Source organism: Parasteatoda tepidariorum, chromosome 6, assembly GCF_043381705.1.
Source record: "Parasteatoda tepidariorum isolate YZ-2023 chromosome 6, CAS_Ptep_4.0, whole genome shotgun sequence".
Lineage (NCBI taxonomy): Eukaryota > Metazoa > Arthropoda > Arachnida > Araneae > Theridiidae > Parasteatoda > Parasteatoda tepidariorum.
The window spans coordinates 34,867,594-34,894,559 of NC_092209.1; the positions used below are offsets into that span (position 1 = coordinate 34,867,594).

At 27.1% G+C, this 26,966-nt stretch overlaps 1 protein-coding gene across 1 annotated transcript in view; it reads right to left on the reverse strand.

Annotated features, from left to right (window-relative positions):
* The window catches only part of LOC107446386 (G protein-coupled receptor kinase 1), a 136,099-nt gene that overhangs the window by 7,878 nt on the left and 101,255 nt on the right, over nucleotides 1-26,966 (reverse strand). Inside the window, exons 5-20 of the mRNA XM_016061016.3 lie at nucleotides 24,547-24,621; nucleotides 24,402-24,463; nucleotides 22,896-22,947; nucleotides 20,664-20,755; nucleotides 20,251-20,350; nucleotides 18,412-18,493; nucleotides 16,910-17,040; nucleotides 14,495-14,589; nucleotides 12,087-12,194; nucleotides 10,757-10,823; nucleotides 9,902-10,002; nucleotides 9,005-9,167; nucleotides 7,153-7,318; nucleotides 6,111-6,244; nucleotides 5,488-5,613; nucleotides 3,649-3,818 (exon numbers count right to left, since the gene is read on the reverse strand). Of these exons, the coding sequence (XP_015916502.1) occupies nucleotides 3,660-3,818; nucleotides 5,488-5,613; nucleotides 6,111-6,244; nucleotides 7,153-7,318; nucleotides 9,005-9,167; nucleotides 9,902-10,002; nucleotides 10,757-10,823; nucleotides 12,087-12,194; nucleotides 14,495-14,589; nucleotides 16,910-17,040; nucleotides 18,412-18,493; nucleotides 20,251-20,350; nucleotides 20,664-20,755; nucleotides 22,896-22,947; nucleotides 24,402-24,463; nucleotides 24,547-24,621 (1,713 nt within the window). The 3' untranslated portion in view covers nucleotides 3,649-3,659. The remainder of the gene's footprint in view (nucleotides 1-3,648; nucleotides 3,819-5,487; nucleotides 5,614-6,110; nucleotides 6,245-7,152; nucleotides 7,319-9,004; nucleotides 9,168-9,901; nucleotides 10,003-10,756; nucleotides 10,824-12,086; nucleotides 12,195-14,494; nucleotides 14,590-16,909; nucleotides 17,041-18,411; nucleotides 18,494-20,250; nucleotides 20,351-20,663; nucleotides 20,756-22,895; nucleotides 22,948-24,401; nucleotides 24,464-24,546; nucleotides 24,622-26,966) is intronic.

Consider the following 26,966-nt stretch of genomic DNA (forward strand, 5'->3'; position numbering starts at 1 on the left):
TATATATATATATATATATATATACACACACAAAAATTTGACAAAAAAGTGCAATTTTTAAACTTGTAAACCATGTGATTATAAATCCCGATGATTAATTTTAAAATTGCATGAATATATAAATATGAATCACATACATGATTTGAAATTAAGATAATAAGAATCCTTGCGTGAATACGAATCGCTAAATAGGGTTTTAAAATCGCGTAATTACAAATCGCGATATTGGATTTTTAAATCTCGTAAATAAGAATTGCAATGTATGACATTTAAATCGCCTGATTAAAAATCGCAACGTTCAACTTTTAAATCGGGTAAATACGAAAATCAATGTTTGAGGGAGGAATGAGGACTTCAATACTTTCGCTTCGCTTCCTCATAAAATATTTTAACTTGTGCAAAAAAAAAAATCAGCGGAAATTAGCGGGAAAAATGGAAAAATCTGGATAAAAGCGGAAATCCGCGAAGAATCACATTCCTGCACTTTTTCAAAACGCTATGCACCCTGGAAGTATATAAGCAACCAGACATAGTAAGCATCAAATAAAAAAATAAGGGGTACTTATTTAGATGAGAAGATAACAGCCCCACAAAGATTTTAACCATTAACAAGTGAGGTAGCAATAGAAAAGGGAAAAATTTAGTTGTCTTGAAGACATTGAAAACATTAATAGTGATTTATTGGAAACTACAATTGAGAGACTCCAATGGGAAAAAAAATTGGGACAGCTCTAGCCTGCTATGGGCAGTAGTGCCAAGAAAAAGAAATAAGCATTGATTCGGTTTTTACAATTGACTAGAAACAGTTGCATAGCAACATCTTCGATGTCACTAATTTTGTGTTTGACCAACTCATCATTAATCAGATGTTAATTGATTTCAGGTAACATAACCTTAAACCTTTGAAAATTTCAAGTTGAAGGCTATTTTTGAATCAAAAATTGATCTCGCAATTAAAATGTGATGATGACATGCAAGGTAAAATAATTTTTTCAATTGATTGCTCTAACAAATTCTACAAATTCTTCACTGACAGTCAGCATTGAAGAAGTAGTGCTTGCATAGCTTCTATTTTATCTCCTATCCCAAATTTGGTAATTCAGAAACATCAGCTTTGTACCAGCTGGCAGAAGAAAACATCAAGGCTGGTCTAAAAATCTCTGAATTACCACGCATGCATGAATCTTCAGTAAGTTGTGGATTAATTATGCTTTGAATGTCCTTTCCCTCCTAGTAAAGATTTCAATGATTGATGCAATTTTAAATTTACTTTGTAGGTCTTTTTGTTATTAGATAAACAAACAAGAATAAATAAACATAATTTTTCGCATCCCTTTGTTTCCGATCTTGCTTCTCACTTGTTTTAAAATAAACTATGTAAAACTTTTCCCTTGTTATACATACTATCAAATAAATATTATCTTTCTGTCTTAAAATTACATTTGAAACTGGAAGTAAACTAAACCTTTATTTTAAAAAACGCTATTTTTCAAAAAATATGCATGTTTTATTTCCTATTTTATTTTAAAAAAGACATTTTATTGTTTGAAGAAAAAATTTTGTTAATCTTGAAAAAGTTAACACGTTTAGTAATTTTAGTAAAGTAATTTATATATAAGATGCCCGGTGGCAGAGCGGTAGTGCTTCGCGCTGTTGTGCCACAGGTCCCTGGTTCGATCCTGGGGGCGGGTAAGGTTGACTCAGCCTTTCATCCCTTCAGTGGGTCGATAAATGAGTACCAAGAATGCTTGGGAACTAAACAGTGGGGGTTCCGCGCTAGGCTGACCACCTGACCGGAACATCTCCTCCTGCACACCAGAGTCCAAGGTAAAGAAAACTGAGATGGGCACAGTAGGCCTTGGCCCTCTATGGGCTGTCGTGCCACTGAGTTTAGTTTAATTTATATATAAGCTGTATTGTATGAGCATTATTGTGGTTGTGCTCAATATAGTGGAATACAATTATAACATAACTAAATTCAGAGATTTTATAGCAATATGCTATTAGAATTCGTCCTAAGGGTATTTGCCTACAGAAGTTTAAACTATTAACTTCTTTTACTCATCAAAACTAGACGAATGTAATGTAAAAAGATGATTAAAAGAGATACAGTGTCATTTTATTCTTTCTATTTAAATTCTATTTTGATGCTTTTAGCTGATCAATTCATGGTTAATTCAAGATTTTACTTTTGGTTTGACATTATTCTTCGAAATATTACACGGAAGGAAGATATTAGCTAATAAGGCAAGACAAGATGACACCAAATTTAAGGTAACTCTTTCTCAAAAATTAAATAAATTACGACAAAACAAAAATTATTATTACAACACTTTGTCTTCCATATGGAAACAACCGACTAAATTATTTCTTGAAATAAAAAGTTGATCGTTAATGAACCACAGTAACCCTCAAACATACTAAATCCATGTGTTAGGGTTTCTAAAAGATCCATACACAAAAAATATAATACACTGGGAAGGAGATAACACCGGGGTTCTATCTTCAGACCAGAGAAACTAAGTCTTTCATACCTTTAGTGGGTCGATAATATGACAATCAAGCATACTTAAACACTGGGGGTTCTGTGTTGGGCTAATCACTCAACTCGGATATCTACGTCTGCACTATAGAGCTCAAGAAAAAAAATTAAAAATGGATAGAAAGGGTAGACCTTGGACCTTCATAGGCTGTTGTGCGACTGAGCTTAGTTCAGTAATAGATTGGAAAAACCTGATTTTAATCACTTCATTTTGCCAATCTGGTACATTTCACAAATATAGTAACAAAATCCTTAGTAAAACCATTATCTTAATTGATCCATTTCAACATAGTTAACAATATGTACAAATTTCTTTCAACACTGTTAAAGAAATTGATTTAACTCTGGAAGGATTATTTTTAAAAAAAAATTTTAACTTTTGGTCAACTCATTTTACACACGGTTAAATTATAAAACATGAAATTAAAAAATATTATCTATAAAATGAGTCCAAATATTTCTACAGCCAACCATTCAGAATTTACAGAAAAGAATGAGCGATTTTTCAGAAGAAAAAAAAATAATTTTTTTTATCAAACTTTGGCACTTAGGCAAGGGTCTAAATATTACTTTATTAAGCTGAAAATTTTATAAAATTAAGTTATATATAAAATGAAGCCATTTTAAAGGGTGTAATCAAAAATTCAAAGAAAAAAAAATTTTGTCACGTTAATAAAAATCATCTGTAATTTTTTAAATTATTGGTTTTCAACAGTTTGCTTTTATCTTTTTATGTTGCGAAAACACTAGGGTAAGAAATTGAACTACATTACATTTTCAAATATTACGAAAACTATTTTAAAAAGAATTCAAAAAATGTAAATTAAAAGGGAGCCATTATGCATAAGACCAACTGAAGTGGAAAATGATTATTTAATAGCTAATACATTTTTTTAAACCAGGTTAAATACTTCTCTAATAATCAATACAATAAAAAGACGCAAAAACTATAAAAAAACATTAATAAATACACACAACAGCACTTAGAAAAATTTTTACAGTATGACAAAAATATTTTATATACAGTTTTTTAAAATGTAACAAAACCTTAAGACAGTATATTTAAAAAAAAAATTCAAAACCAATAACAAAAAATAAATACTTACTCCACAAGTAATCAGTTGCCATTAGTATTGCGAGATACTATATTATTCCTATTATTAGTTTCTGTACCATATATTTTACCAGCTTTCTTAGCCATACTAGCCAAAAGTTCTAAAGAGTTCTTGTACGTTGATTTAAGGGATGTGAGCCATTCTTTAAGACCAATTTCATCCTGTATTAGAACAGACACGTATTAGTGTATTTCAATTGAAGAAAGTCTAATAACTTTTCTGAAAGCTAAATAATTGCTAAAAAACAGGGCTTTTTTTCTTGTAACCAATATGCTTCAAGAAATACATTTACAAATAGTTGAAGCATAGTGAACAATATTACTTGATTAAAAACTTAATTTGCTTCAAAAATATACAAATTGGAGATAACAGTCAATAACGCTTAAAAACAGGAGCCCATTTCAAGGCTCGCCAGATGTTTGAACGCTTAAAACAAGTTGACTGTTATTTCCAATTTGTATATTTACGAAGCGAATGAAGTTTTTAATCAAGCAATATATTATCACATTGGCTTTTTGGTATTATTTATTTAATAGAGAACAATAGTTCTAAACAAAAATATACAATACTTCTCAATACACTGGAAAATATTAAGTAATGGCATAAAAGTAATAGAAAGTTTATACAGCAGAAAAAATGTAAATGTGAGTAATTCTTTAGAAACTTTTATTTTTGCATAGATTTTTCATATACTTTGGAAATTCAACTAAATTAAATCAACAACCTCAGAAAAATAGTACAATTGCAAGATCACTTTCAACAATTTTGCTAATTATTGAAGCAGTTTTACACCATCAATCAATATGAGTCATTAAATAAGCTATTATTTAACATAATTAATAAAAAAGAAGCTATCCTTAAAACACAATATTTTTACAAAAAAAAAAATTCTATTGCTTTTGATTTCTACGATTACTAGAAATAAAATTTTATTGATTCTTTAGTTTTTTACTTAATTATACTTCATAATTTGCTATAGAAGAAATAAAATGTCACTATATTTTTAAAATAAGATAAAATATACTACATTATGTCATGAATTTACTACTCTGAAGACTTTAGAAATTATTGCAAATGAAAATCAATTGCCACTACAAAATGACAAAAAATTATGTATAAAAATAATACTGTAAATGCTTACAAAGCAAAAAATCTCATATTAGTACACTTCATAAATACATCATTTTATTCATTTAATAAATAGCAAACAATAATTGTAATGTTACAAGATTTTTAAAAGAATAAAAAATCAGAAAATGATTAAAAATGAATTTATTTAATTTGCTTACTAATTATATGATATGAAAAAAAAAGTGCAAACTTAAATACATACATTTTATTTACAATATTTTTAGTAAATATAATAATTATTTACACTAAAACAATTTCAAGTAAGAGTAATTGATATTGTAAGTGAAAGATACCTACCCTTAAAAAAAAACTTAAAATTAAAAACATTTTTGGGTTTATTTATTTATTTTTTCAAAATATAAATAATTATTAGTAAATAAATTTACAAATGTTTAGCATTTTTGCTAATGGTAGCATGCTTTAATTTTTCACACTTTAAAAATAACTTTATAAAATCCGGTTTCCTTTAATGCCCAAACTGTAACAAAATGTTATTTATTGATAAAAGCAGGCAAAAAAAATTTCACATTATCAGTAAATAAAAAACGGCACTTTAATATTACAGAAATTTAATATATAGAACTGTAATATTTTTGCAAGATAATAAGATGAAAAGATAGCAATTTAGTATCGAGCAGAAGTTGGGTGTTGTATTCTCCCTTAATTTATTACATTTTTGTTTATCCAATTATTACTTACTGGATTTGTAAGGACAATTTTTGCATCTCTTTCTTTGTCGCCTTTCATTTTTAATACAATGCATTGTTCACCTTTCACCATGACATAATCTGGAACGACTTCTTCTATCTGATCCATAAAAATCAGCTGAAAATTAAAAATACACTATCAGTGGAAGAAAACCAAATTTAAAATTGTTCATAGACTGGTTATATAGGGTGTCTGAAAAAAAAAAATTTATAGTTGGTGTTAAAAAGCCGCTTCATTTTTGGGTTTACAACCATAAATGCTCAACTCTGTGACCTTGTAACATAAAGATTTGTATAGCATAAAGAAGAAAACTGCAAAAACCCCCATGATTAGATTGATGACAAGGAGATTCTGACCATTGTATCAACCAGCCATTACTGGTATTTGACCCTGGGTCACATCACCAGAAAGAAAAAAAAAATTTCGTTGGGAAAAAAGCACCATAACAAGATATAAAAAAATACATTTTAAAAAAATTAATAAAAAATTTGAATTTTGAGTTACAACAATTTAGCATCATCTTTAGCAATTTACATAAAAACTTATTTCGAGCTAGAAACATTTATAAAGAACATTTAAAAAAAATTACAAGCTAATTCATTAAGAGAGCATACCTCTGGCTTGGCACTACTAGATTCGGTATGTAACTCCAGTCGATTAGGATAAAGTTTACCATAACGTGTTTGCCATGCTGAAGCAAAAGGACCTCCCAATTTCTTTATGTAACCATGAATGATACAATCAGATTCTGAAACAAATAAAAGAACAAATTGTATATGATAAAAAAAAAATAAAAGAAAGAAAAGAAAATATTAAAAACTATTTTAGGGGATCATAAAAATAAAAGGGATATTGTAGTTTTATGAATACATAAAAAGTAGATAGACATTTATCAATAAGTTATAAATCTGATGGTAATTAATAAACTATATCTGATCTCTTCTAAAATATTTTAATCACTTATAAAACATAAATCACAAAACATATTTAGATCCTATATTCTTATACCTTTTGGTTTGGTTAGAAATAGGCAAACTTCATACCTTTTCTTCAATGATGTAGAAAAATATAAATATCGGCTTCATTATTTATTTATTGACGCATCACCCTGCAGTTAATATATTGCCTGTCTCTTTTTTTTTATTTCAAAAATATTCTTTTTAATTGCCTATTTGTTGATATTAAAGAAGGTTCTTTATTATAATACTAAAACCTTTTCATGTTGTTTATTTAGATATACCCCACAAGATTAACTAATTCTTTAATTATATACTTGAAGATACTTTTGCATTGCATTGTTTAATATCAATAAAAATACAAAAAAATTCTCAATTAATTACTGATTTGAAATTATTTATGTAGGTAAAAATCTTTCTTCAAAGTTGTTTCTTTTTTATTTTTATTTTTTTTTTTTTTTTTTGTAATATTGGATAAATTTTTTTATTTAGCCCTTTCAATGTTTCTCATTTTCCACATGGCATTATAAACTTCAACTAAAAAATTTTTTCTTACTTTGCTTGATGAAAAAGCCTTCACAAAAAAGCTTAATACACTCAAAATAAGTAACGTAGTAAAATGATAATCAATGACAACAAATATTTTAAGCAAATATTCTATAAGTTAAAATGATTTTATGACCAGCACATCAAGTGTTACCTTTTTCATCATCAAACTTCATTTTCATTTTGGCTTTCTTTTTTTGTTCCACTTTGTCTGCTTCTAGATTGATAGTTTCAAATACAGTTTCAGCTATTTCCTGTTGCCATCTCTCTGATATAACAACTGGAAAGTTTTTGTAAAGCTCCTGATCAGCATCTGTCAACTACAAACATCCAAAAAAAATTAGATTCTTTTTTATTAGTACATTAAAACAAGACAATTAAAAGACCTTTGGTTTTTAAATAAGTTCAATCTATTTCTCAGAAATTTTACAAGAAAGAAAGCAGAAGTCTACAAATATCACAAGTAAAGAAGCCACTTGAAATTGTGACAGTATGTGCAAAAAGGGAAAGATGAAACAAGAAGTGCCAAATCACTAAAGTTATTGAAAATAATCAGCAGAATTAAATATTTTTTAACTATATATTTATTTTTTCATCTTAGTTTATTCAAAAAAGATAAAAATGCTGTTTTCTTCTGATAATTTTGTTTATTCTCCTTGGTTTTATTTTGTATACAAAAATAATAATACAGTAAAACCCCGGTTATCCGAGCCCCGATTATCCGAGTCTCCGCTTTAACCGAGCTGTCAAATATCTCTACGATTTTTTTTTGTTTTTGCTTCTACATTTTCTATTTCTTTAAACTACCGAAAAAAATTCTGAACTTGATCTCACAAACACTCAGGAATGAGGATGAAAATCGATGTATGAAAATTTCACACACAGATGGATTAAAAGCTATCGAAAGTGCTATTGAATACATAGAACAACAAGAAGCAACACCAGCAATCCTGTTATCTTTAAAAAAATGGCGAAACATTGCTGCAGAAAAACGCCAAAGTAAAGTTATACAAAAAACAATTAAGGACTTTTTTAAGTAAGAACTTAAGAACTCTTTAATTATCGTTAAAATATGAACTGCATGTGGTGTATCTGTATAACCTTTGTATTTGTTAGCATATACATTTAAACCTACACGACTTATCTTAATTTACATTTTTCGCTTTAACCGAGTTTTTCGGTTATTCGAGTTAGTCTTGGTCCACATTAACTCGGATAATCCGGGTTCTACTGTATTTCATAATATTTATGGCCAGTTAACCTTAGTCTCATTTAATACTCATAAATACTATTATGTCACTAAAACACATAGTTAAAAGTTTAACAGTAAATTGATAAACATGCATTGGAGATGCACTATTCATTAACATTCATCTGTGGGACAACTTACTCATTGCAATACCATTAACATAAGTGCACTCTGACACGAGACAGGTGCAAAATTAATTTTTGTGTAATCTACAAAATTACTTGAAAAGTTTCTTTTTATTTCATTCACTTTAAAAGCAGCGAGTGTTTACATATTTTGCAAGATTAATGAAACATGTTTAAGAACCTATGGTTACAAAAGAAATTAAAATATGATTCATAGCAGTGCTTTGCCCCAAAACAGCAAGTACATGTTCAAGTAATAGAGTGTGACAAGCTATATGGGATAGGAGGTATGGTGAAATGTGATAAGGGACTAAAAAACATTGAAAAACAGGTGCAGTATCATTAACGAAAAGGACAAAGATTTTTTTAACTGTCTGAGCATTATCTCAATTTTAAGCTGATGGCTACACTACATCAAAAAACCAGTTTCTGTGAAAAGCAAGGAAATATACAAACAAATATTATTTACTTATTTTTTTTAAAATTTTAATTGGAAAAGCAGAGACATGATTAAGAGGGAGAAATTAGAAATTAATCATTTAATTTACCTAAAATTGGAAAAAAATAGTGGACGTGGCTATCTTTAAAAGCATATGTCTCAACTATAATGAAAGAAAACAATATTTATTTACTTTGATTCCCTTTGTATCTTCTTCATCAAATGAGCCAATATCAAATGCATCAGCTGCATTCACTTCTCCTCGCGGGGGAATGAGAGGCGGGGGATATTTTTGCAGGTACACTAGTTGCCAATCAATGCCCGTGAAGAAAGGATGGTCTTTTACTTCATCCGCTCTGCAATAAAAATTAAGCAATTGTTTTTAATTAAGCAACAACTAGAGTTTTTTAAGAAAAATAAAACTGAAGTTTTGAAAATTACACCTGAATAAAATATAAGTTCCAAAATAATATTTTGCATTTAAAATCTAAAAATTATTTAGGGAAAAAATTTATTTTGATACTTTATAGAATAATTTTCAACACAATAATTGGAATAAATTAAATTTTTGAAAAGTTTTTTTTCCATGAAAAAAAAGCATGTTAAAGAAAATTTGCATAGCAATAAATGATACTTTTAACAATAAACCTCCAAAACCAATAAATAATTAGAAATTGTAATATAATATGGAGACAAAAGTAAAAAAATTGGCTTTAAATACAATAATTATTTAAAATAAAGCAACAATATGCACACATAAAAAAATATGGTATATAGTACATTATTCCTTTTTTTTTCTTTTTGCTATCATTGTAAAAAATTTAACTTAATTTTAAACATAAAGTATTTATGCATAATGACCTTACATATGAAACTTTTGCTGCATGTATCATAGATTAAGCTGAATTGTATAAAATATAAATCTTTGTCTGACTGTGCTGAGGTCACCGACAAATTTAGATTCATGTAGATAGTGCTGCAGATTCACCTCATAAATTTTGCTACCGGAATATTTAATTAGTAAAATAAAAATTTAAAATGAATTATAATTTTAAGAAGATTTACTAAAAGTAAAGGTTCAATAGCATACCCTTGTGCTTTGCAGCCAAGCCTTTTATCCACATCCCTTTGAAGCAGACCTTCCAAAAGATTCTTTAGTTCAATACTAAAATTATCAGGCAATTCCACATTCTGAAATAAACACAATTAATAAGAACAAAGAAATGTTTTCTAACACACTCAAGAGCCATACAAAAAAAAGAATAATCAGTAAAATTCAATAAGTGATAAGAACAATGCATAAAAACATTAAGTCAATTAAAAAAAATTTAACCAAAGTATCTAAATTTTAAAGCAGGTAAAAAGGAAGAAGTCGAGTGAATTCCCTTACTTGGAGTTTTGAAGCATGCTCCATAATAATTTGATGCTGCCATTAAAAAACGGGCGTAAAGTTTCAATGAGATAAAATCTTAAAATAAGATTGGCGAGATTCCATCATATTTTGTTAAAAACAAACAATTTTCTGTATTTTAAATAAAAAGTTTAATTTCAATACAAAATATTTACAAATGTTGAGTAAACTATTTTTCTTGTAACTTTTCCAACAAAATAAAAATTCTCATGAAATACATATTTAGAAATTGATAATCTGTTTGGGGCAAGTGATAATGCAACTATACCTAGTAAGAATGCTCCCTAATTTTCTAAACACTAAAAATCATTAATTTCATTATTTCTTTAAGATTTCTAACGATAATATTATAAAAATTAATAGTAGTTCACAGATTTTGCTTATATAACAATACATATTTACAATAAAACTCATCACACCATCTCAATATTACAGCATTATTTATTCTTTATTAATAGTATACCATAACAAAAATCTTTGGGGGGGAGGGGGGAAAGAATGAATTTCGATCAAGTAAAATGTGTTGTAAATTACCATGGTCAGAGTCATCCTATCTATCTCGTGCTTATCTTTTGTTTTGTGCTGCCTAAATGGGCTGTGACTGTAATAAAGAATAAATACTTTTTAACACAGTTTTCACATTATACATAACAGTATTGACTTTTAAAGATCGCGCAAATAAAAATATATTTCAAGATAAGTATACAATTTTATTTCATATTTTCTTACACAAAAGAATATCTTGTATTTTTTTTTTTTTAAAAAAAAAGTTTTAAAATATTTTTCAGTCAAAATTTTAAATTTTAGAATGAAGTAATCAAAATTAGGGTTTAGATGATTTATATGTAAATGAAAAAAAAAGACTATATTTTCAGACTCTAATAACAATATTAAATGTTAACATTTATAGAAATAAATAAAACATTTTACAAAAATATTCCAACTTATATTTAAATTTTTTTGGAACTGCATCTCTGCACATTTAATTTTCAAATGTTTTAGGAAACTTAAATTCTTAGAAAAAATTCAATAAAATAAAGGAATTATATAAGAGTACATACACAGACAGTGTTCTCACTACAGCGCGAGAATCTCGCATATTTTTTTCTTTTCTCACAATAAAAAATTATTAACGCGAGAAGTTCGCGCACTCTATTAAGCAATTTCAAAATGCACGAATTTTAAAAAAATTTCGTCTTTCGCCATTTTGAATAAAATCCGTTTCACTTTTCTTCCTTGATCTTTCATTATTTTGAACATCGGTCCTTGTTATCTAGCTTCCCTAACCCTATGATAATGTGGTATTTTACTATAATTTTTTTCACAAAATTTTTTTTAGATTTTCCATTTTTTTAAAATAAAGGATAAATTTAAATAAAATTAGTCTGAAACTTTAGTTACCACAATACCTAAAAGTTTTTCGCACTGTGATAACCAGAGTTCATACAACATAGAAAAGAACAAAATCAGAACAATTAAGTGATAAACTATACTCTTTATTACAACATAAAATACCATGAATGCAGAAATTAGTTAATTTAATATCCTAGCTAAACATTAAAAATATTATACATGAACAGCTTTATAGACAAAAAATTATAAATTACATTTAATTTGATTTAGCAACATAAATCTTTTTAGAAAACAAATTTTCTCATTAATGCTATCTTATTTAGTGACTTGAATATAAAAAAGAAATAGATTTTAAAAATATAGCTGACCCTAATACATTTTAAAGCCAACATTTAACATTTTTAGAATATCATTTATATCTTCTTCTTTTACTAAATTTTACATATATTACAAAACATATATATAAATATAACATAAGAAAAAATTTAATCTAAAAATATATATACGTTACCCTTTAAGTAGCTTGTATAACATACAACCTAAGGAGAACCAGTCGGCACTAGAGTCATAAGCAGTTCCTTTTGATAATACTTCAGGCGCCATATATCCATGAGTTCCCCTGTCATACAAACTTTAATTAGTGACACGCAGTTTTTAAAGCATGTGAATATGCATTATGGCTAATAAATTTTAAACTATTTTAAGAACTAAGATTTTATATTAGCTTTATAACATCAAAATATAAGCAGAGTGTAAACGGTAATTTCCATTTTATTATTTTGTCAAATAAGTTTGAATTCATTAGTTTTATGTGAAGTGTAAAAGTTTCAAATATACAATTAAACCTCTCGGATGCGACCATTCTTTATTCAACAGTACAAATGGTCACTAATGGAGATTGGTTGCTCTTGGGGGTTATCTCCATTGACTTCAAAATGTCATGAAAGGTACACGATTTTTCACTTTTAATTGTAATCAGTGTAATTTTCTTGATGTGGAAATACCACTAGTGTTGGTTGGCATCATGAAAACCAGATCAATTAATAAAATTTAATGTCGATAAAAATTATCCCTACTGACATAATTAAGGGTAAAATTCGCCTTTCAATGAGACGAACCGGGTTCGAATCCCAGTTGATATGAATTCCGCATCTGGCTTGCACCGACCACAGTGATGACGTGAAATATCCTCAGTGGGCTCGTCAGGCTAACTGTGGGTGGTTCTCGTGATCTTCCACTCCATGTAACGCAAATGCGGGTTAGTTCGATTAAAAAGTCCTCCACGAAGGCAAATTTCTCCCAATACTTGATACAGGAGTTCCCTTGTCTTCTGGATTGGGCTCAAAATTACAAGGCTGCAGAGTTGAACATTAGTAGTCAAAAACCCAAAAATTGTGTCGGCTGTTCAACGATGGTTAAAAAATTATAAAATTATGAATGATAGAACTATTTTGAATAAATTAACAATTATGCTTTTTGTTTAAGTTTGCATTTAATTTTATATCATAAAAATTAGTTGGCTTTAAAAAATGAGAAGATGTTTGTTTGAGATGCTTAGTTTTTTCTAAAACAACTTTTTTTCCAACTTAACTATCAACTCTCTTAAATATAAATCATTGATTGTGTCGTTTTAAGTGCCATTTGACTGTAACATAAGGCTGTTCTTTCAGAGTTCGTCAAAAAGAGCTATCTAAATAAGAGCCTCACAAAAATATTTTGAATACATTTTAATTTCCCTATTTGTTTCGCAAATATTTTTTGTTTTCATATTTTTACGTGTTTCCTTAATCAACCTTTTTTGCATTTGATGCAGAAATTTGCTTGGCTGCTGGAAGAGGTTTCGGTGGTCTCTCCTAAAGGTTTTCTTCAGCACAAAGACTATGGAAAAAAATTCTTTGTCTCCCGAAAGTTTTCAAAAACAGAGGAAGTCGCTACAAAGCGGTGGTCTTTCCTGGCGGTTTCACTGTATTATGACACACAATAATTAAATTAACTAGCATTAATTTCAATAAATTTGATAGCATTGATATCAGAAAAGCCTTTACATTTATAAAAAATAAGCTGGCTGAAAGCTTTTTTAGCAGCTGAGCATAATTTGTAAATATGTTTTCTATATACGTTGAGCTATTTTTCCATACTTCTAATAGATAATTTACAATAGCATTTAATGAAAATTTAGTAATATAGTAATATTAAATTATTTAATTAATATTTCCTAATTATAAATCTTTTAAAATAATAAAATAAACACAAATATATTCATCAATCGTTCAAAGATCAGCAACCAGAGTTTGTACAAAGTGCAGCTATTAATTTAGAAAAACTCTAAAAATAATGTGTGATTTACAAACCCACTTGAAAGGGGTTTTCTATATGATTTCACACCTTAACTTATGATTTATTATCATGATCATGGATATCTCTTGTGAAAATTTTTCAATTTTGAAGATTGTAACAAGAAAACAGTCCATATCCTCATATACTTTTCGGACAAATTCCTTACAAATTTAGGGAACCCAAAATAAAAATAGTAAATGCAAAAATGACAAGATTTAATGGCATTGAAGAAATTTAAAGACTGTTTTGGAAATTAATAGCCACATCTAAATTTTCAATTTTTCAAACAATAGTAATTTTTAAAAAAATTTATATCATTCATTCTGAAAACAATCATGATTTATTATAAGAAATATAAAATATCATATTATAATTTTTAAAAAAATGCAATTATTTCTAATATTTTTAAACAAAAAGAACAACTCATACACTTTCGACACAAATATATAAATACATTTTAGTTGCATCTTTTATAATACTTATTTACATAACAGCATGAAGGAGAAGTTTTTTTAATACTTCCCTTTTAATTATAAAAAAAATCAATAAAACCTATTTTAACTAATTCAAAGTTTAACTTACACACTAGCATGAGGCTTCTTTTTTGAAAAATCACAGGCTAATCCTAAATCGGAAATGCGAACATGTCCATGCTCATCTAGTAGAATGTTAGCAGGCTACACAAAAAACGAAATACCATTTATTTACATGACATTTCTGAGCATATCATGAATGAATGAAAAAAAATAACATTGAATAAAATATGGTTCATTCTATATTATGCAATTTTATTTATTACATTTTACAAGAAAGAGATATCCAATTCTTTGTTTCTTCACAAACTAAACCAGATTTTAATCTGTAGCAAGAATATATGCTTTATACTAATGATGGTAAAAGTTTGATAGGATGCAGCTTCAAGTATACTAAGACGAACGAAGTATACAAGTATACAACAGCACATAAAACTTGAAACATGCCAAAGTGAGTTCACTTTCTTTTTGCAGCATACAGCAATCCTCTAATTAGTTCAGTTTAGTTAGAATCAGTTAAAACATAAAACCGGTGTTTTTCTTTCATAGTTCTATAATTGGAGCTAATATAGGGTTCCTAGCTAGATTTTCCATCAAAAAATAAGCACCTTTTAAGTATATTTTAAGCACTCAAAAAATATTTTTAATCACTTTCAAAGAAAATCATAATTAGGATAAAAGTAATATAAATTATTTTTTTCTATCGTTTGAAGTTCTTAATTTATGAACATAAAATCAGTAAAATTAAAAAACTATTTCGTAAACTTCACATAATCATGACAAAATAACAAGTTTCTGATAAATATTGCAGAGAAAATTGTGAAAATTGTGCATTTTTTTGTAATTTAAAATGACAATCGACACTGTATAAAAAAGTCTTTTTTTAATAGATAGAAAATTAAGCACTTTTTACAAACCCCAAATTCAAAATAAGCACCTCTAAGCACTTTTTAAAAATGCTACACACCCTGTAATATCCATAACTATCTTGATCTGAAGTAGTTCAACTAGAAAGGTTTTTAAAGATTTCCCCCAAATATTTCAACTAGATGTTTGATGTGATTTTTACAGGGTGGCAAACCTTTTGAAGTGTTGTTGTTAATTTACGTCGCACTAGAGCTGCACAATGGGCTATTGGCGACGGTCTGGGAAACATCCCGGAGGATGATCCGAAGACATGCCATCACAATTTTGATCCTCTGCGGAGGGGATCCTCCGCAGAGGATCCCCTCCACTTTTGAAGTGAAAACCACTGTTAGGAAAAAAAAAATTATACCTGCCCCTTTCAATATACTAAAAAATATGTGAAGAAAAGGTTATTTATAGGCAAATTCAAGGATAATGTAAACAGCACATATCTTTCATGTATGATTAAGCAGTGAAAACTTTAAAAAAAATATTTAAAAAATAATAAATAAATAATATAAATTAAACAAAAGCACAAACTGAAATTTTATTAAGCATTTTTAAAGTTTAGTCAGTAAGGTTATGTAGAAAATAAAGATTAAAAAACATTTAATTCTAAATGATTATTAAATAGCTAGTACTGAATTAATATCACTTGTAAAACTGTAGTTCTTTTACAAAATTTTCTATATCAGATTAGTTCTTGAGGATTCTAAACAAAATCAGGTATTTTAGGAGCATTTCAGTCAATATTGAATGATAATTTTATTTTATTATGCTCATAATAGAAAACATTTGTTCACAAACATACGTTCAAGCATGCAACACCAACATATGTTGATATGCTGATGAAAATATGTTGATATTTTGATCAGATGACATATTGTTGATCTACAACAATATCTGGCAGCCAAATCATGTGGATTTGGAAACTTTCATAATCATAAATTTACAAAATTTGATTAATCTAGATCACTTGCAGTTAAAATATATTCCCTATATTTGCTTATATGAATTTGGATTTCAGATGGGTAACAATTATAGATCAAACTGGCTTTTGCATATTTTGATACAGAAAAAAAAATTTGCATCCCCAGAACTGTTTAAAAATCATGAATTGCAATATATTTTCCACATTTTTCTCAATATTAACTGTGCACTCTAGTGACACAAAGAAAAATAAAGAAACCAGAGAGAAATAATCACTATTAACAAAACAAAAAAGTATCAAAACAGGGGAGTTTAAAACCTTGGAATTGTCCCACACTAAAGGACCACATTGCTATAGCGTTAAGTAGAGCTGTTTTTTAACATTTTTGAATTCAGTAGTATATTAGTATAGGGCTTTTACAGATTTTGACATAATTATGACATAAGAGGACAAAATTCTATTTTCGTCTCTGGGTGCCACTGTTAAAGCTTTGTTGTGGCACATATGGCATGGGTAAGTAAGTCATACCAGACAAAAGAAATGACAATTATTTCAATAAATGTTTCGTTTTTTTAAGATGAACATAAAACATTTCGCGATTGAAGGAAAATATTGCAGCACACACACCTTTAAATCTCTATATACAACATATCTTTTGTGCATGTGTTCTAAACCTAAAATTACTTCAGCTGCATAGAACCTCATCTCCTGTTCGGTGAAAACACCGTGCTGAGAGAGATGATAATGCAAATCACCACCTAAAAATAAATAAAGTGACATGAGTATATCATCTGCTAATACAATTGCAGGGTTGCCACAGAAAAGAAAGAACAAAATAGTTGCTCAGGCTGCCAACCCAATTTATACTAAAAAAGCATCGCTAGGCGAACAGAAAAGGCTCCCAATAGTCTCTTTTTCCTGAAAATAGTTTCGTTTTTAGCACTTTCAGGTAAAAAAAAAGTCACCTCAGGCCAAAAATAGTTAGTCGCCTGTCGCAACCCTGAAATTGCAATGGTTGAAAAACATTTCACATCAGTGAAACAATTTATTTCACAATTATGACAACTCCACAATTAATCAAAAAATAATAATAATAATAATAATATTTTTACTTTGCTTTAGTTTTTTTAGATTTTAATATAATGCAAGAATATAGATAAAGAATATAAATAAATACATTCATTATTAACAGGATGCGGATAAATTCTTTGAAAAATGGGGATGAATTCTATAATCTTTCACATCAACGAACAAACATAATGAATCAGATTTCGAAGAATCAACAATTTGAAATAATGCTTCAAACAAAAAAAATTTGTTCATTTCAGAAACCACATAAGCTCATAAACAAATTTTCAAAAGAGTTTTTTCTCTTAGTATATTTAATAAGAATTCAAGATTAGAAGAACTAAGTGGTTCAATTTCATATAACAGACCGAGTTCGAAAGGGGACTGCACAAAGATTTTTAAAAAAATCACAAAGATATTAAAAAAAGCTTGAAATTAAGACTGCAAAATGCATGTCACATAATATATTACAAGACACTTTTACTAACTATTGAAATTGAAGCACTTTTAAAAAAGAAATATTACCAGAAGATACGAAACATATTATGAGAAAGATTTCAGATCGATAATAATAAGGATATAGTTGTAATAATGATTTTATGATGAACATTATTGCCAACAACATTTGATTTCACCAAAAGCCGCATGCAACTATAAGCTGTTAGTGATAGCATATATAACATTCCCATGTGTAAAAAAAGGGAGAGATAAGATTTCATTTAAAAAACCATATTAATAATTATCGGGCGGAAAACAATAAATGTGGCAAAAGAATTATTTTAAAATTAATGAATAAACAAAGTAATAAAACTGATTATATTTAATAAAAAAAATTTAAATAAAAAATTATAATTTAAGCAGAAATAACCAAGTTGTTCCAAGATGTACAAGCTCTTAAATATAAATTATTCAACAATTATCATTTATTGCACTGAATTCGAAGTTAACAATGATGCTAAACAAAAGTTATTTAAAACTTAGTTAATTTCTTATTTATTTTTCTCAAAATATCAATTAGAAAAATCACCAAAATAAATTTTTTATTGACATTTAAATCTTACCATTCATTAGATCCAGTATAAAGCATAATTTATCAGGAGTTTGAAATGCATAAGTCATACACACAATAAATGGACAGTCTTCCTAAAATAAATAAAGACCAAATTTGTCAACAAAATACCAACAATAACTTTTATTTCTTTTCTTTTTGTGAACACCTGTTTCTTGTTGACAGTGACATATAACTAACAAACAAACATTTTATACAAAAATTATTACTACATATACACATAAGAAATATTAACTACAACCCCTAAAGGATGTATGTATTTCAGTACAAACTTTTATTACTGTTTAAAGCTGTTAACATCCAAGATGAATTTTAATAAGTATAATTTAATATGCAAATAATAATTTTATGTAATCAAATGTTTTTGCACATCAATCTAAAAATACAAGTTTATTCTAGCTTCAAAAGACGATAACCTTTTTATTTTTTGTAACTTTAAATTAAACTTCACAAAAATTATTATTCCCAAAGAAATGAACTCGTCTTTGAAAAGTTTTCAATTGAAATTAATTTAATTAAGTACGAGTAAAAATTTTAATTGAATTAAGCATTTGAGCAAAAAAATATAATCTTTCGTTTTTGTCACATCTTTTATGTAATTTCGAAACCAACTCTGAAGTCAAGTATTAAGACAAACTCATCATCGCCACAATTTCTGAAAAGTTATGTAGCGTCTCCAACAACAGCGGAAGCAAGATTATGAAAATTCATCATCCTTTTGCAATGGCAATAGGACAATGACCGGCCATTTAATAGCACTGAGGATAAATTTTGCCGATAGTATGGTTTAATGAAGTTAATTTTTCATTTATAGTAGAACAAAATTATTATGAAAAAAGTAAATAGTCCCATACATAAATGTAGCCATATGCTTTCACATTTTTCAGTTTCTTTGTCATACTTGCAAATATGAATCTCAGAATAATCTTTTTCTTTAATGACACAACAGAGAATTTTCTTTCAGACCACTCTACTGTTAGGCATGGTTTTCCAATTATTCACTATCAGGATACCAAAAAACTTTTCAAGGCAAACAACCCATCTGAGGTTGGGGCAGCCCTAGCTTTTATTTCAGTGGCCTGGCCACCCCATTTAATTGTTTAGATTTATTAGTGTTTGACGATGTCAGGTTCTTGGGAAGGAACAGTAAAGCTCTCGATTTGAGTGTTTGCGCCAAATGCCATTATTTTGTACATTTCAGCCAAAAGTAACTCATAATATCTGCCACTCAAAAACACCAACAGTATTTTCATCTTTTTGTGTCACAGTCTAAGTTTCTGACGAGTAGTTGAGTAAAGGTCTAATAAGGTAATTATAAATTAATAGTTTAGTTTTCTGATTGATCAGGTTTGATTTTAAATACTTCCTTAATCCCTAAAAGCATTTTAGATAAAATCACCTGATAGTAAAAACTATAAATCTTAAATTTATAGTTTTAACACAGCGAGTGTAAAAAACAAAATGTAACACAAACAATGTACAAAAAGTAACTAAGTTGAGCAATCAAAGCATGACGTATGATTTTTTAAGTGAGATAATCCCCCTCCTCCCCAATCGCTTAAAAAGCCTTATTTTTAAAAAAAACAAATTCCTATTAAAAACTTTTTAAACCAGCTTTACAACAATTAAATATGTGAAGACCTACATTGTAAAATAATTTTATACAACTTTAAAAAAAAACAATAAGTCATTACTTCCAAACAGAGAAATAAATCTCTAAAAACTAAACTATTAATTAGTCCTTTTTGAGTAAATAATTATCACTTTTTCTTCTTAAAGTTTCATTCAACTATAAAACAGATGAACAAGTAAGCAAAAAATAAATACATACCCCTGTACTGACAAGTGACAGCATTATTCTTTCATTTAACGCTAGTGTTTCACCCTGTTTCATTTTTATTCTTTTTTTATCTAAGCATTTCATAGCATACCTAGAAAAAAATAGAAACGCCATCAGACATACTGGAACTTAATATAATCATTTTCTGTAATTAAAGCAATTTACTTGCATTATTCTAATTAAAATATTTATTATAAAAAAATAATCATACAGCGATGAAACATCTTAATAAGAATAACATTTTAAACATAATTACGAAGAATTTTTATCTCATTTATCCAGAGTAGCAGGAAAATTAGTGTTTTGCAAATAAACAATTTAGGACAATTATATTTGAAACTTAAAAAAAAATTAATGATTTAAATTACTAAAATGTGCACAGAAAATAAGTTATTTATATTTACATTTTGCCTGTATCTGCTTTTCGACAACCATAAACTTCACCAAAGCCACCTCGCCCTATGATTCGATGAACACTGAAGTCATTCATAGTTAACTAAAATAAATATGAAACATAAGAAATAATTTGAAATTATTATAGTAAAATTTGATTGTGACTAAAGAAGAATCGGATACCTGGTAGCCGGTGAAAATTGAATCTTTCACAGGACCAATTCCTGACACCCGGCAAAAATTTTATATGTTACCTGACTGGTTACATATTTAACCAGTCAGGTTGCATATAAAATTACTGACAGCAACCAGGGAAATTTGGATTTATTACCCAGACAAGTATTAAAACATTTATGCAAAACAAATCGTATAATTTTATAAAAATCGTATAATTTTCATTTTTATCTAAGGAAAACTTTAAAACATATAGTTCTAAAGAAATTTATCGTGCAAAATAACTGAAAATAAAAACAGAAATAAAAATTTATGTTTTTATTTTCAGCTTGTTTGTTTTTTTTTTAAATAAATTTTTTTTAAAGTTTCTACACGAAATTTGAATTTGTCTGTATGTATAATTATTAACATAAAACTTTACTAGTAAGTGTAGACATCTCATGATAGTTTACTTTATAATTAATTAAATTTTCAATAGCATTTATCCATGTAGCTTCTGCAAAATATAAAATATTTACAAAATTTATTAAAAAAATGACAGCATATAAAATGAAAAATATTTTAACTAACATGATTTAATTTTAAATCATTTAATAACTATAAATAAAATTTATGTGCGATGAGATCCAACTTAGTACAATGAAACCTCCAAGAAAGACCACCTCTGTGTAGCGACCTCCTCTATATACGACCACTTTCGGGGGGCACGGAATTTTTTCCGTAGACTTTGTGCTGAAGAAAACCTTTAACACAGACCACCAAAACCTCTCCCAGCGACCGAACAAGCCTCCGCATTAAATGCGGGAAAGGTCAAATAAGGAAGCACAAAAAATATCAAAATAAAAAATATTAGCACAACAAATAAGTAGATTCCAAGGCATTTAAAATATTTCTGAGTGGCTCTTATTTAGAGAGCTCATTTTGATTATCTCTAAAAGAGATTGACAACCTCATGTTACAGTAAGAATACACTAAAGATGATGCTATCAATGATTTATTTTAGAGTTAAAAATTAAATTAGGAAGAAAAAAATTTTTCAGAAAAAAAAACTAAGCATTTCAAACAAAAAAAACTCATGTTTTAAAGTAAACTAATTTTTATTAAATAAAATTAAACGCAAGTTTAAACAAAAAACATAATTGTTCATTTATTTAAAATAGTTCCATCATACATAATTGATAAAATTTGTTTTTACACATACTAATTAGATCAGTAGGGGATATATTTATTAACGCAAATTTTTTTTCATTGATTTTCATGACGCCAACACAAGTGGAATTTTCACACAAGAAAATGAAATGAGGATAATTAAAAACACTTGCAAAGAATCATGTACATTTGATAACATTTTGAAGTCAGTGAAATTAACCCAATGACCAACCTCTATTAAAGACTACTGTGAAACAGAGTGGTCGCTCTCGTGAGGTTTCATGGTACAATCATTAGTATAGCAATGAGATCTAATTTACTACATTCATTAGTAATTTAGTACTTCATTCATTATAATTTTATTAACTTTAAAAACATCAATTTCATTCCCTAGATCTAATTTTGTGTTTTTGCAACTATTATATTAGTTTTTTTTAAAATAGCTTTCACCATTAGATATCTGAAATTTCATGCCTGTCGCCCCAGTAACACCTCCCTTTAGCGAATATATTCTCTGTCAAGAAGGTATCCATTTTATCAAGATTTCTCTCAAATGCAATTCTGCATAAAAGTAAAATATTTCGTGCCTAAATCAATTAATTCTGCGGGTTTAAGAAACTGGATACATAGACGAAATACATGAATTTCTAAAATCATATATAAATAGTTTCAAGGTCAACTATAATCAGAAAATGGTTGTGCTGAACCTAAAAGAGTGTTGCCCAGCACTGAATACCCAGTAAAAGTGGCAGGGTCAAGGTACCTTGAGACTGGTACCCAGTACCGCATAGTGAAATTGTTTCCAGGTTTGGGTAGGTAGGGTACCAGGTTATTGCCGGGTACCCAGTACACTTTTAATTGTGACACATGATATTTGCAATTCAATTTCATTTTAAAAAACTGTTACTAGTAATACTAACTTGTATGTTAAGCTCTAAATTTTTCCACTGGCAAAACCTTGTATATTTTTCACTGAAAAAAATAATGCAACATGTACAATATGCTTTACACAATTTAAAATAAATACATGATAACAGGAGTGATTGTGAGCAAAATCCTGCAAATTTATTGAGCAAAATAATTAATGACGTATTTCAAAAATAAATTTAAATCATTGATATTTTCAAAACATGAAATTCTAAATAAATTATATACAGCATAATTTAAATGAATAATTATATAAGTTTACTTTTATCTCTAATCAAATTTATTATTCTACCAGAAAAAATATTTAGAAATGAAAGAGCTGCCAAGCATAAATTCTAGTTCAACTATTTTTAAATAAAAAATATAAGAATTTTTATACATATATGTGATTTATGATTTCTTGAAACTTTTGGACCTTGGATTTCTGGAAATTTCCGGATCGCGGTTAGAGAAAAATCCGAAAATCCGGATTTTTTCCGGAGCACAATCATTTCTGTGATAATAAAATGCATAACAATAAAATAAATATTAATAAAATAAATAATGTGCGTCACTTATTATAAATGCATTAAAAAATGTAATGATTTTTATTCTTAAACATATTCAACAATTAAAAAATTACAAAAAGTTAAAATAATAAGACTCTACACGTTTTGTAAAATATAAGTTTATAACAAACTGAAATGAACCATCAAAAAGTGTATTGTTTATAAATCTAGGGTTAATATGCAAAGAGTAAGCTTTACAAAAATATTTTTGTTGTGATGAAATGTTAAAATAAAAACCAGTATTGGTGTATAAAAAAGATGATAATTTTAAAAAATGACTTAATTTCATATCCAGACATGAAAGACTATACAGAAGATATAGTATTAAATTTTAGTAGTAAAAGAAATGTATATTAAAAAATATATAGAAAGCAAACTTGAAATAATTTTAAGAAATAAATAATAGCACGAATTATTGCATTGTTTTTAACTTCAATAGCTTAAAAACATTTTTAAAGTATTTTTGTTTTAAACAAACTTAAAAATTTGCTCTTAGTAATTATTAATGAAAAAAAATAATTTAGCTAATTTGTTTTTAAAAAAAATTCTTCGTTTTTAAAGGAAAAAATCTTTTTTTCCCCATTGTCTGAATTAAACATTAAGGATTTTTGGTGCATTCTAATTTAATAGTATTGATGATATTTTATGGATACGCTAATTAATAAAACTAAAATTTAAGAAACTCCAATTGGACGCATTTTCTACTTTTAAAAATAAGCATATAATATACTTCGTTTTCTTTGACAATTAAGTCACAAATGAAAAGATAAAAAAAAGAATATTTAAATTATGGTGAAAATATTAATTAACTAATTAAAAACAAATTTTTTAAAAAATTAAAGATTTGATGAAATTTCAATTTTAAAAAAAAAAAAACAATTTTTTATTTTAAAACAATTTTTTTTATATTTTAAACATAAAATATAAATATAGCACAAAGAATATACTAACCTTTCAATAAACTTACTAAATATGTCACCTCTTAATAAACTAAAAATTTCTTCTATGTATGGCTAGAAAAAGAAATTGCAACAATCAGACAAAATATATATACATATATTTTTTGGTACATAAAACTAATTTAAATCTATGTTACCTGAAATAAATTAACCGGAACTTCATTTTTCATCAAAAATTTTTGTACATAGCTAACTGATTCTTTGGAATAATCCTAAAGAGAAAATACAAGAAAGTTATTAAAAAATTTCAAATAATTGATTGAATAGTTTTAAAGAAATAACAAAAGATGAACATCTTCCCCGGTTAAAAAAAAAAAAAATCTAATTTTTGGTATCATTCAGTTTCTAATACTATTTCCATGATTACAATAATTTATTTTCCGTGTTATTTTTTTTTTTTTTTTTATGAAATGCCAATTCAATTTCATTAATGAAAACAAAGCATGCTAACATGTGTTTTATGATTATCAATTAGTACAAAATCATTCTTAAAAGAAGAAATATTTCTTTTTGGTTCTCTTTATTTTATCCTCTAACTACACACTAATTATATAAAAATGAAATTTATTGATTAAGTTTGGTAATAAAAAATAGAAAATGAAAAAGCATCAAACACTATAGGATCATTCAAGTAAAATTCTAAGCCAGGAATCCAAATCTGCAACCAAAAAGAATTTTTTAATCCTGAATTTTAAGTAACTTAATTAACTCAAATCAACATTTCCTGTGCTTTTAAATAATTTACAAAAAAACTTAAAAATAAAACACATAATTAGGCATTTTGATACAGGAAAATGGTCTATATTGAATAAAATAAAAGCAACATTTTAAAATATGAATGAAGTTAAAACATTTTATCGCAACAAATTTCATTTTGAAAACAATGAGTTTATCACCAATGTTGCAAAAAAAAAATATTTTAAATTCAAAGATTATGTCTGAAAGTTAGAATGTTTAGGATAAATTTGAAGTCAACAAATATGTTTTTATGATATGGTATAACTGCATAACATATAATAATTTTTTAAAACTAAAACTTTAAATTTTTTAAATGTAAAAAAAAAAAATTTAGCCTCACAGGGACAAGCAAACTACAAAGGACTAAACAAAAGTATTCAAACAAAAAGTTTTATGCAATATGCACTATATTAAATTTAAGAATTTAGTTTTTTGTGTTGGTTTAGAGTATGAAAAAAAAAACATTATCAACTGCATGCTTAATATGTGCTGTCATTGATAATATTTGAATGAAACGAAAACTTAAAAATAACTTATGCCAAATAATAATTTCGATGAACTTATGCAGTTTTAGAGCCATCCTTAAAAAGGGACCATCAGCAGTTAAAATATAAACAAAACAATTTTCGAGGTAAAAAATAATTTATTATCTTATAATTTTAAAAAAAAAAATCAGAACTTAACGTTTTTTATTATTACAAACAGCTATTAATATAAAAAATGTAAAACATAATAACTAATGAAATATGAAAAGGCATTGTTTCAATTATGTGAACTTTTCTAGCAGAAAAAATTATCTTTCGCTAATCCCTTTTTCTCTTTATAAGTGTTTTCATGCTTCACATCTTAAATAGGATTAAATGTAAAAAGATGTAAGAACATTTTTGTCTCCTCCTTCAAAAAAATAAACCAAATGCAAAGATTCTTTTTCACACAAGAATTAAAGGAAGGGTAAATATATATATATATATATATTTTAAATAAAATATATATGAATAAAACTAATATTCCATCATAAGATAACAGAATCCCACATGGCAAATTACGTAAAATAATTATTTATTCAAATCTCAGTATATGGAAGAATGAGGGCAACAATCTCTGCTATGCATTAACTGCCCATTGAATAATAGAAAGAAATCATTAGGTAAGAAATAATCTAGTTAAATATGACACATTTAATGTTACTAACACTCTAAAGCAGCGTTTCCAGAGTGATGTTTGCGGAACTATTTTTTTAGCCACTTATGATTTTCGAAATCTGCAATTAAATTTATATCCAATAAATAATCCACTATTTATTTAATATTTCTGTTATTTTTATGAAAATTCAAAAACAATGTTTTTTTTAATAACCAAATAACAAATAAAGAAAGAAAAGGATATGCATTTATAAAAAATTGCATTAATATTTCGCATCAAATACAAACAAAGGAATTTAACATTGAAAGAAATATGTTTCTCAATGTTTTACAATCCTCAGCGTTTATTTTCGTCCCTTTTCGATTATATTTTAACGGAAACCATATTTAAACTAATTCATCTTCAGTTAATACATACTTTAAAATAAATGAACTAGAGTAGATGCAGCTCCACACCTATAATTCAACCGTCTGCCATGAAACTCAATCTTACGATTAATATTGATAAAACGACATAAATTTCATTTTCATTCAAAATAATTAATAAAATATAAATCATTAAATATTTTCTAAATAATTTATTGTTTTTCATTATTAATATGTTCACAATTGTTAATGAAATGTATTCATTACGAATCGGTATTCCTATATTTATTTATATATATATTTACAGAAAA